Raw genomic sequence first — 17,188 nt, forward strand, 5'->3', positions numbered from 1 at the left:
AACTGAAGTAAGAATACTGGTACCAGCAGCTGAAATCCCTCAGAATTCTTAGTGTGATCACCTTATTCAAAGGACTAATGCATGTTTCAGTCACTGAAGAATGAAACCAAATGTAGTGGGTAGCAAGTGCTGGGGGCACAAGATTGCAAATGCAACAGGCTGGTTCTCTGACAACTAAGTTAGCACTTACACTGGTATCAGCTCATATTAGTATGTTGGCCACAAATGATAATGGCAACTAATAAACAGACTCTGCTGCCAAGTGGCAGATGGATTAGGGACAGAAAAAAAACAGGAATGTTCTCTCTAGGTCTGAACTTTTGTCTTCAACACCCTCTCAAGCTTTGCATGTGTGTCAAACACAACCCTATTACCTCTGTGCATCTGGTATGTGAAGAATTCATTGGCTTTTGGAAGTAAAAGGTACATTATATGGCATTGTTCTGAGTATAAAAGGAAAATTCAATGTATCTTAGGACAGTTCAGAGACAAGAGGTACTGTTCTTTGCCCTGTCACTTCTCACTTTGATGGTTTGTGTCCTTTGATACCTTAAATCTTCCCTTTCACAAGGTCTATTCAGAAAACAACCCTCCAAACACAAGCGAAACTCAGTTCCATTCCTTTCAGTTTACCTGAATGCCTTCTCTCTAGTAAGACACTGTAAACACTGAAATCCAGTTGCTCTTGCAGAGGCAGGTAACGCACTGTGATGCCCGTGGGTCATTCAAGCAGTTACTTGCCAGCAACAAGGCTTTTGACAAAGTCAGGGTCCCTGAGACAAAAATGCTTTTCTCCCTGTTTTCCTAACTGGGACAATGGGACAAGTACCGTGCTTGCAGCCTGGTGCCACTGACAATCAACTCCAGTTCTCCAGCAGCACACCTGTGCCCCTCACCAAGCAGCTGGGGAAAGCCTCAAACTACTGACTCCCCCCTTCTGCCCTCCCCAGCTATGACAAATGGAAACCAAAGCAGTGTTAAGATGCACAAAAGGAACAGTTTGGGTCACTACTTGTAGTAGCAGTGGTGTAAGGCTTAGATCCCCCCATGGAAACCAGGGAACCTGCAGGATTTCAGCTGGATTTCTTTAACTCACTGTGGTCTCAGCTGCCCTAGCAAGGCAAACCAGGTCAGCTCAGACCTCATTAATAAGTGGGTTCATGCATTTGCTACACCCTGCACTCTGGGCAGACCTGGAGCATGAACACAGGCTGTTAAGACCTGCAATGGGGGCAACCTGCCCTTTAGACAAGGTCTTCAAGCAGCTGTGTCTAGTGTACAAAAGTCTAGCACCTTTTTGTTAAAGGGGTTTCACATAAAGTACATGAAATTTCCAACCAAAACAAGTTGTAGCAGCAATTCCCCTCCCTCCGAAACCTCACCATTTCTCGACTTCCTACCACCTCAATCCAAAAGGAAGTACCCATCTAAGCTGGCCTCTCCACAGGAATTTGGTCTATATGTCCAAGAGAAGGGAGAGGTGCATCTAAAGGACATACCTGGAGCTGGCTGCTTAGAAGTTACCAGGAAAACCACCCCATAAATACCAAAGTCTAATTGTCATACAAAAGATTGAATGGATTAAGTCTGATTCGTCTCTTTCAGAACAGGAAAGGGGGAAAAACAAAAAGAACTTCCCAGTTCATGTTTCTTTTGATATAAAAGGAATAGAAATCTTTCAGTTGACGTTATGAAGTAGCTTTGAGTCCTCACTGGTTCCTACCCCATCTTCTTCTTGGATTCCTTCTGCCAGTCCCTCTGCAAATTTGGTCTGGCTTCCTGCATAGTCCATGAACATGTTGGGAATATCCTTGCCAAAATATATCTTGCTGTTTGCTGCAATCGCCTTGTATTTCATCAGCTGCAAGTACTCAGGAGTTAACTTCAGCTGCACAGAAAGAAAAGAGATCACCAACAGCTCGGATTCACTCAAAAGCAAGGTTGTGTCATGAGAATCCTACTTTTCCATCACGCTAGCAGGCACGCTCACCCTCTCTTCAGCTGAAGAGGCACAGTGCCCAGAAGAAAGCTCTCTTTCAATAGGTCTAAAGTGAAGCTCTAAATCCCAGTGACTAAATGGCAAAACGAGAAAGTGATGGAAGCAGCTGGGGAAACGTTCAATCCAAATGTACCAGAGATGCTCGAAAGCACATAACTCACTAAAAGCCCTCGCAATGCAAGCTGCTGGAAAGAAAACACAACTGGCTTTGAGCCAGAGAGTAGATTGAAGAGTCTGTTCTGGAGAGCAGAGCTCATTCGTTCAGGATAATGACATTAGAACTGAGAGGATAGAGTAACTGGGACAGAATTTGTGCACAAGCATCCCACACCTCCATCCATTCTCACTGACCCTTACAAAACAGAGTTTTCCTGCTGGGATGGCCTGGGAACTAGCTGCAGGCACTTACAGCCTGGCATTTATCCATAGGATTTCTCTTTTTCCATTCTTTCTTTCAACTTCTTTCTTTGGCAGTACCAAGGCTTTGCCAGGCTAGTTACTTAGATGTGTAAGATCAGCTCTATCTGCTCTTTACCTAAACACTTATTTACTCTTAAGCTTTCCTGTCACTCCAGAGATCCCTGCTCCTGCTTTGCTTGCTTGCCAGCTTGCACATTGGAATTAATCGACACTTCTGATTGCAAAGGCATGAAAGGGCAACACTGAAACTGGTATTCTATCTACAGAGGGAGCCACGGCCCCATTAGCAGAGCTGTTTCCAGAGAGGACCAGGTATTTCACGCATCCTGATACAAATTTATCTGCCCAAAGAAAATGAATTTGCAAATAGGGATCTAATTGTTTCAGGCTCAATAATTCTGAGTGATGGTTTTGGTTTGCCTTTTGATTTCAACAATGAGACACAACAAGCAAGCAATGAGCACAGGCAGCTCTTTTCCTGACTTCAGGTTAGATACAAGGAAGAAATTCTTTACTGTGAGGTGCTGGCACAGGTTGCCCAAAGAAATGGTAAATGCTCCATCCCTGGCAGTGTTCAAGGCCAGGCTGGACAGAGCCTTGGGTGACACGGTCTAGTGTGAGGTGTCCCTGCCCATGGCAGGGGGTTGGAACTGGATGATCTTAAGCTCCTTTCCAACCCAAACCATTCTATGATCCTATGAGTATTTCTATACAGCCTAAAGACATAACAATACCTTGTTAGCCTCAGCTACTTTCATAGCAGTGTAGCATTCAGCATCAGCTCTCGCCTTCTCTCTTGCAAGAAATGCAGCATCTGGAAGCAAACACATGTTTTCATATTCAGAGTTTTATTTCCAGCCATGTTAGCACCATTTGCAGCTGGAAAACTTTTTAAAGTGGTCAGCACCATATCTAAACTGTTCAGGATAGAGTTTAGGGAAGAGGGAACCAAATGGGGAAACACAGCAATGGGATCTCAATTTACATCTACGACACTGCGGGATGATAGCACGGAGTAAGTAAATTGCCTCTGCAACTGAAGACCTCAAAGCATTTTATAAACATAAGGTTTTTATTACCACCCCTGTCACGAGGGCTGAGAACACTCTTTCTTCTCCAGCCAGCCCCTAGCTCTCGTGCTGAAAAGGCAGCAACTGTTCCAGTGCACAAGTGGGATTTGCCCATAACATTTGCACGGGACTCACAGCCCAGCAGAGTGCTCTGGAGATGGAGTTTGGGATTGTGAATGCAATTCCCCAGATGGGATCTTCTCTGGGATGCTGAGGTTAAGATTCAGGCACGCAGAGGCGGGTGATTTTAACCTTTGCCAGCTCTGCTCCTTGGATACATGTCAGAGAGCTGTTTCTTTGTAATAGCAACGATGTGTAAAGGGTCCAATCCTGTGGGATGTGGAAATTCCCTTACTCCTAGCAGAGACATTTAGGGAAACAAACACTTCCCCTTTCTGTATTGGACTCCCTTTTCTCCTTCTGACTTTATCTATCCAATGCTAATGATGCAGTGTGAGGCCACCACATTAAGACGAGTGTAATCTGCCTGGTTTGCTGTGATCTCTTGACATCCCTTCTAGGACAGGGAGCCACACAACTGGAATACAGTCTGGATTTTGGAGTTGCACAGCTGGATAAACCATTTGTTTTCCTGTACTAGCAGGGAGTCCTCTGAGCTGCTACACTTCAAAATCATGTCAGCAATTGGGATGGGTTGGCCTGCAACTTCCTCTCTTTTGCCTAAAAAGAGTGGTCCCAGTCGGAGACACCAGAAAGAATGAGGGAGACAGGAATCCTCTGCCAGCAGAGTTGAACTGAAGGCCTGACACCCAGTGACACACATTTATAAGGACTAAACCCCATTGTATTTCCGTGAAGAACTTCTTAATGAGAAGCTGCTGATCTGTAAAAGTCTTAATTGGCTCCTCTGTGGCCTTCTGCAAAGCTTGACAGGGCCTCTAATGAAGGTAATTGAAAATAAGGCCCTGTCACTCGGAGCTGGAAATGCTGACCCCTTTTCATGTCCTGGAATTCCCTTAACAAAGCAGTTTATCAGAGGGGTAGGGAGACATCATCTTAATTTAACAGTACAACCTCCCAGGAAGAGCACCTTGAAACAGAAGGTTCCAAGAAGCACAGTCTACAAAGAAGCATTCCTATTCCTGCCTCTGGTCAATCCTAGTTCCTTAAAAGTAGTCAGCTGCAAAACTAAAGGGGGGTGAAGAAGCAGCAATGCAAACTGCACAGTGAATGTCAGCTTGGACTGAAGGACATGGTCAATACACACACGTCAAGAACTACTGAGCTCCATGAACTGCTTCAGGATCTTTGGACAAAATTCACCACAGAACATTGACTTCCTACACACTCACCTTCAATCTCTGAAATCCGCTTCTCTGTTTCCTTTTCCATCACTTTCTGTCCATAAGTTATTTCAGCAACTTGTGCAATCTTTTCTGCCTCTGGCATGAAAAAGAACACATCCATGTTGTGGTCACACAGTCCTCCTAATGCCAGGAGCAGCTTCACCCACCAAAGTCCTCACCAGCCCTTTCTGCTGAAAGTAAACTGTGGGAAGACTTTCCAGCCCTCAGAAGGCAGCAGTCTGCATCTGTGGGCAAAGCTGGAACCCACCTAAAACCCCTTTGAGTTTCCCTGGAAGAGTTTGACATCAGCAGCCAATAACCGCAGCAGAGATCACCCACAAGTGAAACAAGTGCATCCCTCCCCAGTGCCTGCGTTCTTTTTGCTGCCTTCCCCCCACCTCACCCTCTTCAGTTCTTCTACCCCTTCAAACTCAGATATACAGACCGATGAGGGCTTTCTTCCTTTCTGTCTCTGCTTCCTTCTCCACCACCTTCTGCTTCTGGGCTGCAATCAGCAGCTTTGTCTTCTCACTCTCCCTAATAAGCCAGAAGAAGCCAGTTACAAAGTGTGACCTTGCTGAAGTGGTGTGGCTGCTGGCTCAGTCCTCTTTCAAGCACATGTTTAGGGCAGGCAGCACTCAGGAAGTGAGCACATGTACCTGCACACAAAGAGCTTTTCTTCTAAACCAAAATGTCTTTTCCTCCCCTCCATAGCAGGAAGACTTTCCAGCCAAGACAGAATGAAGCCCTCCCTGCTACTTTGTGCAGGCTGCCATAATGCCTTCTACAAGAGGCATTGACTGTTCACACCTAGGTTTTTGGGGATTGTTATGAGGGATTTAAGCAAAGTGAGACATTAGAATCCTGTGAAAGCCTTGTCTTCCTCATCTGGGAGCTTTGAAACCACCCTTCGTTCCATCACATGGCTCTGTGTACGTAAAGAAAATGCTGTTCCTGCTCCCAAACAGGGAAGACAGATTAAGAGTCCAGAACAAGCCTCTCCCAACGCATATCCTACTGCATTTATGGTAACAGATTAACAGGCTGATTTGGGATTTTGACTACCATGACTTCCCATGATACCCAAAGGTTGTATGGAATGCCAGGGAAGCAAAATGGACAAGAAGGGCCTTATTCTGTCCTACCCAGCCTGCTGGCAGGGTGCTCAGAGAACATAAGCATTTCTGACCGATCAAGTGCAAGAGAAGGCAGCTGGCTCAGGGCATTGAGAAGGGATCAGCATGTCAAGTGCTATTAAAGAAAGTTATTGCAAAGCTTCAGCCTGTTGAATCAACAGTTTCTCCATCCCAGACAAACAACAGGATTAGTGGTGGACTCTCTCCACCTGCCACTCACTGCATGCTCTGGGAGGCCTCTTTAAAGCAGGGCCAGTGTCAAGAGGAAGGAGGCTGTGGGCAACAAATTGCTGTGCTCAAGTGCTCAAAAGGGAGAAATAGTTTCTAACTCAGCAGTGACAGACACGTGCTTGTCTGCTGCAGCCTCCCCAGGCCCTTTCTGCAGGCAGCACGAGGCTGGGAGCAGGCCTGGCAGAGGGCACACTGATCACTGCTTGCTGTGAAAACACATTAATCTGGATGAGCGATTCTTTTTGCTAACACAAAGGTGCAAGTCTCAGGCACTTACATGAGCTCGTAATTCCTCCGGATTGTTTCAGGGATGTTTGGCTTTGTAACTCGAACTGCCTGGAAAGGGAGACCAAAGAAAACATAGGCAAGCAGCCAACAATCAAAAGCCAAATGGCCCCTGAGGCTGCAGAGCACGGGGGGAGCTGATGCCTGGGGCATGCTCTGCCACACAACGCTGCAGAATCTATGACCAGGTCCAAAGCCCACAGAGCAAAAGCAGGACTTGATGATCTCCTGCTGTGACAGGAGGCAATAACCTGGGTAAAGCAGTACCCAGAGTACCACCAACAGAAACCCACCACATCAAAGCTGAGAGGAGATGGGAAGGATATGGTTCTCATTCCTTCAGTTTTCTATTTCCTTTAGCCCTTTTTCCCTTTCCTTTTACCCCTCCTTACAATATGCACCTTAGACATCTCAAAGTAGAACTGTATAATGAATTACCTGTATAATTAATCCAGGGGCCATTGTAGTTAGGTCTTGCTGCAAGGCCAGTTTAAGGTTTTCATCAATCTGATCTGATTGGGGAGAAAAAAACCAGGTAACTACAAGTCTCACAAGGCAGCTTGTTGTCAACACATAGAGCTGGCTGGAAGGGCTCACATTTCTTATTCCTGGAAGGTAAGTACCCATGTAAGTTTGATGCAGAAGGGGTGGGTAGAGAACAAGCATCCCTGCCTCAGAGACAGGTTCCCATCTCTCTCAGCGTGTCGGGCAGCACAAAGCAGCACCAAACACTTGGGACACAGGAGACAAAGTGAAACTCTTCCCAGTTCCCCATAAACCACAGCTGGAATCTTTCTGAGCTAGAACTAGCATCATTATGATAGAAAATCTGTGCTCTAACCCACTTCCCCATTGGTATCTAAATGGTGACTGACAAGAAACTGCATCTGTGCCAGCAGGAGACAAAGCACATGCAAAGGCAGAAATATGAACTGGCTGCACTGGTTATTTCAATAGGCTGCAAAGAAATCTCCATAACGTCTGTTTGGCTCAATGGACACCAGTTAGCTCGAGCATAGCTGAGAAACTTCAAAAGGAAACACAAACCAAAGCCCTGCTTCAGTGGAAAGCTCTAAGGACAGCAGTTTCCAGTTGGGGCCTGCTGAGAAGTGCAAAGGGAAAAATCAAAATGTAACGGCCTTGAGAAAGTGATCACATCTCACTCCTTGATTATTTGCTTTGGTCTCAGTTTAGCTTTATCTGGAACTCGCCCTCACAATGGGGCTCAGCCAGTTTAGGAAGCAGCTGTTATCAGTTTCCTGCACCTGCTTGCAGATGTGGGGGCAGAGAATGACACGAATGGGCTGTGCCCCACTTCAGAGCCGAGCCAGCACACATTGAGCTCACACAAAGAGTTACACAGGAGTTTATACAAGTTCCTTCTGTGCAAAGCAGTTGCTTTGAGGCCCTTTCAAGCAGTTGTCGTCAGCAGCTGCCAACATCTGGAGATTCCATCGGCAAAGCAGTCCCATAAAGAACCTGGAGGGGAACCGAGCCCTGGTTCTGCACCTTGTGCAGCAGCACATGAGGAAGCAGAAAGCCAGGCTTCTTGGAAAGCCCAGTCTGAACAGAGAACAGGAGCTTGTGAACAGCCTGTGTCCTTCCAGGCACAAATTCTGTCCATTTGGGGTCCAGAACCATTCACAGCTACATTTCTGCCTGCAGTCAGCACTGCTGTAGTGCTGAAACACTGGAAGGGGTTTCTTGCCAGTCCAAAGCCATAAACAAAACACTCAGCACTGGCACCAACTGGTCTATTTCTGCTAAGAAACCACAACTTCAGGCTCTTTCCCAGTGTGTTCTTCTGGTGTCTGTTCTGCCTGAAGCCAAGGAGGAAGGTCAGCAGGCTCTTGCCAAGTCATCTTGTTTCCCAGCACCAGGCACTGCAGCCACAGGCATGACACAAAGCTAATCAAACCCAAAGGCCAAGGAGTGCTTGCTCAAAACAGCTTTTCCATCTGGATAAGCAAAACCTGTGACTGATTTCAGCAAGTCATGTTTGCTAAACACACAAATAACACCACAGAATTAGTGCTCCCTTTCCTAAAGCCCTCCGCTGCTACTGGCAGCTTTGGGTTTGGGTGGTTCTTGTTACAACACACTGGAGCAGGAGTGACAAGGAGGAAATGATGGTAGGTAGTTAACTCTCCTGATTCCAGACAGGGCAGATACTGGATTCATAGGTAAAAAGCCCATCGGTTTGGGGTAAGGAGCTCTGCATCAATAGAGAAGGGGCAGCTCACCAAACAGCTCGATGTAGACCTCCTGCAGCGTGTGGACACTGCAGAATTGGTTCAGCTCATGGTGAATCTTGTTGAAGATGAGAGCTTTGTCATAGTCAGCGGTGTAGTTCTTCACTATGTCGTACACTGCAAAAGAAGAAACCCCTGTTCAGGGCTGGGCTGGAGGGATGCCTCAGGCTGGGCTCAGCACTCGCTTCAGGAGTCATAGTGCCCACCTGAAGTGAGGAATCCACCCCCAAGAGAAGCTGGCCCCACAGACACACACTTTGTGAACAAAGGGGAGTTTTCTCTATTGCTCACCTATTTCATAACACCCTGAGCAGTGTTCTGTCACTTGCTCTGCAAACAGGACATCTCACTACCAACAAGGCCATCTCACCACCAACAACCCTCTCCACTCTACCTGCATATACACACAGGTTGTGCCTGAGCTGCAGAACACAGAGGTCAATGCACAATGAAGGAAGAACATCCCACAGCCAGCATAAACCAGAGGTCTCAAAGCGGGCCTCCAGTCAGCCAGGCAGTTATACCACTTCTGTAAGCAACAGTGCTAAAAACCACAGAACTTGGGGAAAAAGGCTGCACAGGTCATTCTTCTTGCACTGCAGAGGCAGGTTTTTGCTCCCAAACACGCTTCTCTCCCCCTGCCTCTTGCACACCTTGTTCAAATCAGTTCTTCACTGAAGCATAAAGCCCAGCGGGGGTGTAACAATGCAACCACTGGTAGCTGGATGGCATCTGGGCTCTAGTGAAGCAAGTGGCAGAGCAGAACAAGTATGTGCAAGAAACAATAAACACACAAAACACGTGGGAGAGCTGGTTTTAGGCTTACACCCAGGAAGTCTGGAGCGTTACAGGGTACACAGGGGGAACGCCAGCTCCAAATCATAGAATCATAGAATAGTTAGGGTTGGAAAGGACCTTAAGACCATCCAGTTCCAACGCCCCTGCCATGGGCAGGGATACCTCACACTAAACCGTCTCACCCAAGGCTCTGTCCAACTTGGCCTTGAACACTGCCAGGGATGGAGCATCCACAACCTCCCTGGGCAACCCATTCCAGTGCCTCACCACCCTTACAGTGAAGAACTTCTTCCTTAGATCCAATCTAAACTTCCCCAGTTTGAACCCGTTACCCCTTGTCCTGTCACTACAGTCCCTGATGAAGAGTCCCTCCCCAGCATCCTTGTAGGCCCCTTCAGACACTGGAAGCTGCTCTGAGGTCTCCACGTAGCTTCTCTTCTCCAGGCTGAACAGCCCCAACTTTCTCAGCCTGTCTTCATACGGGAGGTGCTCCAGCCCCTGATCATCCTCGTGGCCTCCTCTGGACTTGTTCCAACAGCTCCATGTCCTTTTCATGTTGACATAGCACAAACCTCTTCACGCCACCTCACCCCAGGAGCACAGACAGCTCCGGACGGCAGCACCGGCAGGGTCACAGGGGACGAGCTCACCTGCGCTCTGGATGAGGAAGTTCACCACCTCGATTCTGTCGAAGTAAATCATCACCCCTCCACTGCGAAGGGAAGGCAAAGCCGTGAGCAAAGCACGAAGCTGGGCTGGAGCAGAGGGGGACATCCCCCTCTAGCGGGCTGAGCCCGGCAGCCACAGCGGCTCCAGACACCAGGCTTCAGTCCGGAAACCGGATTAGCGCGTGTGAACCCATGGAAAAGGCAGCGCAGAGCTTGGGGATGGGGCTGCATCACCCACCCCGGCACCCTGAGCTCGCCACTGGTTCCAGTTATAGGGGGGGAGTGGGAAACCCAGCCCCTGCAAACAGATGTCCCCGTTTTAAAGCATGCTGGAGTTATCAGGGAGGAAAATAGGGAGAGGATCCAAAGGTTGCTCCCAACAACAGCTCAACGTCTCACCTGGTGCCACAAGGAACGTTTTTCACCTCATCCGTCTGCAGCGTGGTCTGAAGAGAGGTTTAGGGAAAGAGGCTTAAGGATTCCCCACTTTACCCGCTCATGGAACAGAGTTTTGCCCCTATCCCCCCCCTTCAATCCCCCCCCTTCAATCCCCCCAAGGAGAAGAACCGGGCCTTCACAGCTCCCCGGGACGGTCCCGAGAGCCCTGGGCCGCAGACCCCACCATAACCCCCCGCCCAAAACCTCCCACGGCCCGGTCCCGGCCCCAGCAGCACCTGCACTGACTTGTAGGACGTGATGAAGGGCAGCATGAGGTGGAACCCGGGCCCGCTGGTGGAGGTCAGCAGCGCTCCGCCGCTGTGGAACGGAACAGAGGGGCCGTGAGGGGCCCGCCTTGCACCAGGTGGCGAAGACAGGGAGCGGGGTGGTGGTGGTGGGGGGGAAGGCTCGCCTCACCGGTAATAGACACCGATGTGCCCCTCCTCGATCTTGTGGATGGCCGAGAGGAAGGCGGCGGCGAGGAAGCTGAGGGACAGCGCCGCGATGGCGCCCAGCTGGGCCATGCCCGCTCGGTAACGGCGCCGGCCCCCTCAGCGGCACCGGCCCGGCGCCGCCCTGTTGCGTCATCACAGCGCGACCGCGCCTTCTACCCCGCCAGGGGGCGGTGGAGGAGCGGGAGTCGGGAGGACGCGGGTTCGAGACCCGGGGCCGCCTCTTCCAGTGCGGCTTTGGGGGGAGCATCCAGCACCCCGTCACCCTATACCCCCCAAACCCCTTATGGGACCTTGTTTGGTCAAACAGAGAACCCCCCACCCGTTATGGACAAGGGTAACAAGGGGAAAAGCGACGGCCAAGGTGAAAACACATTAAATCCTCACCTCTATATGTTAAAGGAGGCTTAAAAACCACAGGCGAGACGTATAAAACGCCAGTAAAAGAGAATAATTTGCTCTTTGATAGATCTCCGAGGGTTCTCTCTAACAACCCCATGACCCAGATTTAAGGCCTGGATAAAATGTATTAAATCTGTAAAGGTTTTAATGGAGCTGGTATGTGTTTCATAAATCACGGGCCTCCACTCAGCCCCCGCTCGCTTTAATAAGGGTAAACTAGGAAATTGCTCGGAGCTGCAGCAGAATGCGGTCATCTCAGATTGAAAAGTAATAGATTTTTACATGGGAGGGGGGGTGTTCTGGCTCGCAGGAGAGCTTTTGCCTCGTAACATCATTACCCTGAGCGGGAAACCAGCTGCGGCCACGTGTTTTAACAGCATCAAGATGTGAACGTGCACAAAGGTAAATATTATTGGTAATAATCCTGGAAAAAAAAGAAAAAAAAAAGCCCCCCAAAATCATTATTCCTGGAGCCAGGGCTAGGAATGTTCATTGGTGTCTGTGTGGCAGCTCTGGTTTAACAGAACGGGCTTTGCTATATGAACAAATGCTTTATTGCACTTCATCCCTGCCCCATTCCCCCCTCATCCCGCTGCAGTATAAAAACCACCTCTTGGCTTTTACCATGGAGCTGACTGAGAGTTTGAAGCCTCCCAGCCTGCCGGCTGCTGCTGCTCCATGGTCCCAACGGCATGGATCCGGGGTAGGGATGTGGCAGCCCCTTGGGATGTGCTGGGGCTTGGCCGCTGCTGGGGAGCAGAGAGAGGGTCCCCCCGCCCCAGGCCCCGGAGCCCGCAGGGATGGAGTAAAGGCTGTGTAAAGTCTGTCTAACCTCATTAGCTGTCAGCAGGAACAATGCCGGGCTGGCAATAAAGGCAATTCCGAGCCTGTTGGCCATTAATCACCGCCTGACAGTTGTGAATAGGGGTGGAAAAACTCTGTCCCCACGCTTCCCGCTCTGGTGTTTAAGGTTACCTCCGTGCGCAGGCGGAGCGCTGGGGTGGAAAGCTCTTGCTCACCAGTCCTGCCCTGTCCCATCTCCATCCCCACTTCTATCCCATCCCCACTTCCATCTCCATCACCATTTCCATCCCATCCCTATCCCTGTCCCCATCCCCATCCCCATTCAAATCCCCATCCCTGCCCTCCTTCCCATCCCCATCACTGTTCCCGTTCCCATCCCCATTCCCATCTCCAGCCCCATTTCCATCCCACCCCTATCCCTGTCTTTGTTCCATCCCCAGTTCTATCCCATCCTCATCCCTGTCTCTATCCCCATTCCCATCTCCATCCCATCCCCATTTCTGCTCTGGATGCCATGGTGCCAGCTCCATGTATTGGCATGGGGAGCCTTAAAATCATCTGCTGGAACCCCAGAATTCCCAGTGACTGCTGCAGCTCCTCCTGGAGCACAGCAGCAGCAGGATGGGACTGGATTCCAGTGCATGAATGCAATGAAAGTGCATTAAAAGCTGATGTTTCAGTGGGGAGAAGAGGGAAAACTGCTCCTTAGCTGAGACCTAAAAGGGCATCTAAGCCCAGTGAGGGAAATCCATGGGTGCTCTGCGGGACCGGGGGGGCTGCAGGGTGCTCTGGTCACTGTGACATGGCTTTGAAAGGGAAAAAAAGTGGGGAGAGGGCCTGTGCAGGGGGGAAACACTCCACAAATGAAGTCTATCCAACGTTATTTGCACATTATGGTGCAGAATTGTGTTCAAGTCTGTCCGGCCTCATTCCATGTCAGCGCTAACAATGCAGCACTTGGCAATCACGGCCCTTCTGCAGCGCTGGCCATTAATCATCCCCTGACAGTCCCGAGCTGGGAAGGAGGAAACTGCTCACATGTGCTCGCTGGAAAGGGACCTTTCCTTTGCTCCCTGCCCACCCCAGCACTGGGAGGGTCCTGATTCCACACCCCGGGAATTCCTGTGACACATCTCATGGTGGAACAACCCCTTGGGAAGAGGCTTTGGGGAACGGGTTACAACACAGGGCATTCCAGCGGCGTTCTCCTCTCCGTCCTCTTGCTCACCACTAACCTCAGGAATAAGGGGGTTTGTCTTCAGGGAATGATCCCAATGGGAGCCAGTGGTGCCGTCCTGCTCACCCCAAGGCTTCTCTATGTGGTCCCCATCGCCCTGCAGACGCCAGCCCCATGGCCGGGTGCTGGCGTGCCAGGTCATCCAGTAAATAAAGGAGGGCTGTTTCCAGCCCCCCTGACACTGCTTTCTAAAGGGAAATGATTAAAAGCACTTGGAAACCACAATTCATCCCGGGAAAGAAAGTGGATTTACCCGAAGCATGAGTGAGAATTAACACTCACATCAGTAGGGCAGAGGAGGCAAACAGAGATTGGCTGTGTGCAGGGGGAGAGAACACCCCATAGAAAACAAGGGCTGAGATGGAGCTGGGTACCCCTCCTCTGGAAAGCTCCGTTGTTCCTTCCCGTTCTCCATCTGCCCCATGGATGAGTGCTCACAGAGGAGGAGAAGGGAAATCTCCTCCCAGCAGCACAGGGAAGGATGGATGCTCCTGGTGGGACCCAAAGTGGTCATTCCCGAATGTCCCCGAGGTACCTGGGAGCAGGGGTTTTGCACTAAATGCATTACAGAAAGGCCAAGGAACAGTCTCACCCTGTTCCTGCTGGTAGGAATTGGGCTTGTACCGGAATGCCCCATGGCAGCACCGACTACTGAGCCACCGTGGTGATGCTCCAGTTGGGAGGGAGGAGAACGGGTTCCCTGGAGAGGAAACGGGGACCTATGGCAAGGATTTATCACCCGATCCCAGAGATCAAACCAACATCTCTGCTCGGAATCAAAGCAGCAGGTCCCATCCCGAGGAGCTTGGAAAGGGCTCCAGGAGGGTGATTGATGTGTGGGATTCCGGGAAGGGCTGGGGAAGCCTCGGCGAGGTGCTGAAGCCCAGGTCAGGAGTCAGCCCTGTCCCAGTGATATATTTAGAGCTGGATAATGTAAGCAATGGGGAAGGGAGGGGGGACTATCCATGGAGGAGGTGCAGATCCATCCCCTTGGCCGGGATGCTACGGGATGAGCTGAGCCAGGGAACAGACAGTTGGATTTCCCTCCTTTCTGCCTTCAAATAAATCACAACTCCAGAGCCCTTTAAACTCTGCAATCTGATCTGTTCCAATAAGGAAGGGAATGAAAGGCTGCGTCTCCCTGGAAGCCTCCGGAGCCATAAATCCACTATGTACAAACACATACCACATTTCCAAGGGCATTGCTTTTCTTGTATTGTTTTAACAGAAGAATCAAACTGCAATAAACTCCCTCCCTCATTAGCTGCCTGTGTCCAGGCCAAACGCTCCTAACGAATCCAATCAGGACAAAGGAATGCAGCCCTTGATCCAAAGCCTGCCCGGACGCTGACCCCCCCCCCCCCCCAAAAGGCATTTCCCTATGAGCCCCATAGAGGGGCAGGATGGGGGGAGCTGAAGGGCTGCAGGTCCACTGGGGTTTGTCACCCCAAATCCAGCATCCCTGCCTAGGAGCCAGCATCCCCACTATGGATCTGGCATCCCTGCCTGGAGCTAACACCCCTACGTGGACCTGGCATCCCCACCATGGAGCCATCATACCTCCATGGGATCTGGCATCCCTGCCATGGAGCCAGCATCCCTGCTATGGATCTGGCATCCCTGCCATGGAGCCAGCATCCCTGCTATGGATACAGCATCCCTTCATGGGACCTGGCATCCCTGCCATAGATCCATTATCCCTGCTATGGATCTGGCATCCCTGCTACGGACTCAGCATCCCTGCTATGGATCCAGTATTCCTCCTTGGGACCTGGCATCCCTGCCTGGCCTGCAACACAGCAGCTGGAATTCCATTTAGGGCTTTCTTGCATTAGTTCATTGTGGTCCCTACCATTGTGCACCCCAAGCAAGTGGGAACGTGGGGCAGTTTGGACGTGTGTGCCCCTACCCCATGGGGCTCTATGAGACCACTCAGCTGCCTGCATGAAGAGGCTTGCAAAGGTACCACATTGAGCACCAGGACAAACCACCCCCAAACTGGCATTTGGGGGTGTGTGTGGGGGGTTATTGGTCATTAATCACCCACTGACAGCTTTGAAGGGTCCATAGCTCCAATGGGACGTGCCTGGCACTGGTGGACGGCACAATCCCCTATGGAGCATCCATTGGGTTTTCCCATGGGTCCCCGCACTCAGCACCGCTCTCCCATCCCAAGCGCAGGAGATGCAGCAACTTGGTCTAATCTGGAGGGTGGGGGGGGGGGGAAATCACCCTAAAACTCAACATGGAGCAGCCTGGGAAGCAAAACAGAGCCTGTCTGCAGGATTTACGGCGCTGCTGTGGCTGAGCCCAGAGCAGAGCTTGCGCCGCGGGTCCCGCCTCAGCCCACGGAGAAATTCCTTACTTATTGAATCACATTTGTCATCCCTAAATACATACGCAGGCCCGTGTTTCTGAATCCATCAACATCTTTAACTCGCTCCGCTCAGCGAGGCCTCTTTCAGCAGTCATTTATATTTAACTTCTTCCATATGCGGGGCCTGTCGCGTTGGTGTCATTTCCGGGAAAAGCAGGGAAAGGGAGGGGGGAATTCAGGGATGGGGAGGGGGGGGAGAAGGGAAAGGGGGGGATGCGGCGTGTCTTGGCCGGCTGGAGCAGCCCAGCTGCTGGCATGGAGCGAGAAATCCACCCGGCAGAGCCAGTGCTCATTAATCATTTGAACTCCTCAACTGCCAGCTCCTTTCAAGATCTTTCAAGAAGTGTTTTCACCCAAAATAGAGTTGAAAACGCGCCGGGCCCTACTTTCAGAGTCTCATCCATCTGGCCATTATGGGGAGTGTCAGGCGGCTCTGACAGACAAGGCTGCTCTGTTCGAGGGGCCCCGGCTCCCGCAACCTGTCATATCGTGGGGCTGATCGCAGCTGACAGCTCCATTTGGACCTACCCAAGAGATAAAAGCGCCGTTCATGGCAGCGGGGAGAAGGGCACGGGGGAGAGGGACGAGCGGGGGGGTACCATGGGATGCGGGATGCGGGCAGCATCCCTGGTACCCTGTGCGCGCACCATGGAGAAAAGCAGCCTCTATCCCCAAAAGCCAGAGGGTGCGAGAGGAGGGTGTCAGGGTGCAATGTGGGGTCCAACCTGGAGCTCCTGTGCCCGTTGCCCACCCCCTGGCTGTGCTGCACAATGGGACCAAACTCATCCATCCCCTGCGAAGCCCTTGGAGCTGCCAGGCCTCCTTTCCCCCCCCCCCCAAACTCACCTGGGAGCATGCTGGGTGCTCTGCACACCCCAAAGTGCTTGAGCAGTGTGAGCGAGACCCCAAAGCAGCTCAACAGACCCGGTGCCGGGAGAGCTTCCTCCATGAGTGGCACCAGGAGGAGCCTGGCACAAGGGACACAGCGGGATGCTCCCCTAAGGAATTCCCTGCCGGTGCCGCGCTGGTGCATCCAAGTCAGATGAATTTGGGAATTACCAACACGGCAATGGAGGTGCGCATCCAGCGAGTCCTTTGCAAGCAGTTGTTCCAATACAGGCTTCAACTGGAGACGTCCCAGAAGGAACAAAAGGCTTTTCAGCTCCATTTTCCAGCAACCAGGATGGCAAATTCCCCTTCCCAGCCACGCAAGGGGTTGGATGCTCTCTGGAGCAGGTTGAGCAACAGTTTTCTTGCAAGCCTAAGGCTGCTCCGTGCCTCTGACAAACCAACCCAACTTGTGCTTTGCCTC

General features: G+C 50.9%; 2 protein-coding genes across 3 annotated transcripts in view; one reads left to right on the top strand and one right to left on the bottom strand.

The window, feature by feature from the left end:
* RAB11FIP1 (RAB11 family interacting protein 1) overlaps positions 1-17,188 on the top strand; it is a 399,061-nt gene that overhangs the window by 52,044 nt on the left and 329,829 nt on the right. The gene's annotated exons all lie outside the window — the stretch shown is intronic.
* Positions 1,573-11,171, bottom strand: ERLIN2 (ER lipid raft associated 2). Its single transcript, XM_057402506.1, has 11 exons — positions 11,022-11,171; positions 10,841-10,922; positions 10,566-10,612; positions 10,149-10,210; positions 8,692-8,817; positions 6,887-6,960; positions 6,441-6,499; positions 5,242-5,333; positions 4,803-4,892; positions 3,154-3,233; positions 1,573-1,888 (listed from the first exon to the last, which is right to left on the bottom strand). Exons 1-11 carry the CDS (start codon positions 11,126-11,128, stop codon positions 1,679-1,681), a joined length of 1,029 nt encoding a protein of 342 aa, XP_057258489.1. The 5' UTR covers positions 11,129-11,171; the 3' UTR covers positions 1,573-1,678.

The sequence above is a fragment of the Pezoporus wallicus genome, unplaced genomic scaffold (assembly GCF_028554395.1).
Source record: "Pezoporus wallicus isolate ANWC-B61680 ecotype Strahan unplaced genomic scaffold, APGP_CSIRO_Pwel_v1 contig_2348, whole genome shotgun sequence".
NCBI classification, from domain to species: Eukaryota; Metazoa; Chordata; class Aves; order Psittaciformes; family Psittacidae; genus Pezoporus; species Pezoporus wallicus.

Bases quoted from the DNA above. Each gene is read 5' to 3' on its own strand.
- ERLIN2 (XM_057402506.1), bottom strand. From the start codon at position 11,128: ATGGCCCAGCTGGGCGCCATCGCGGCGCTGTCCCTCAGCTTCCTCGCC. The intron at 10,923-11,021 runs GTGAGGCGAGCC...TCCGTTCCACAG, and splicing joins CACATCGGTGTCTATTACCG to CGGCGGAGCGCTGCTGACCT. The intron at 8,818-10,148 runs GTGAGCTCGTCC...CTTCTTTTGCAG, and splicing joins CTTCCTCATCCAGAGCGCAG to TGTACGACATAGTGAAGAAC.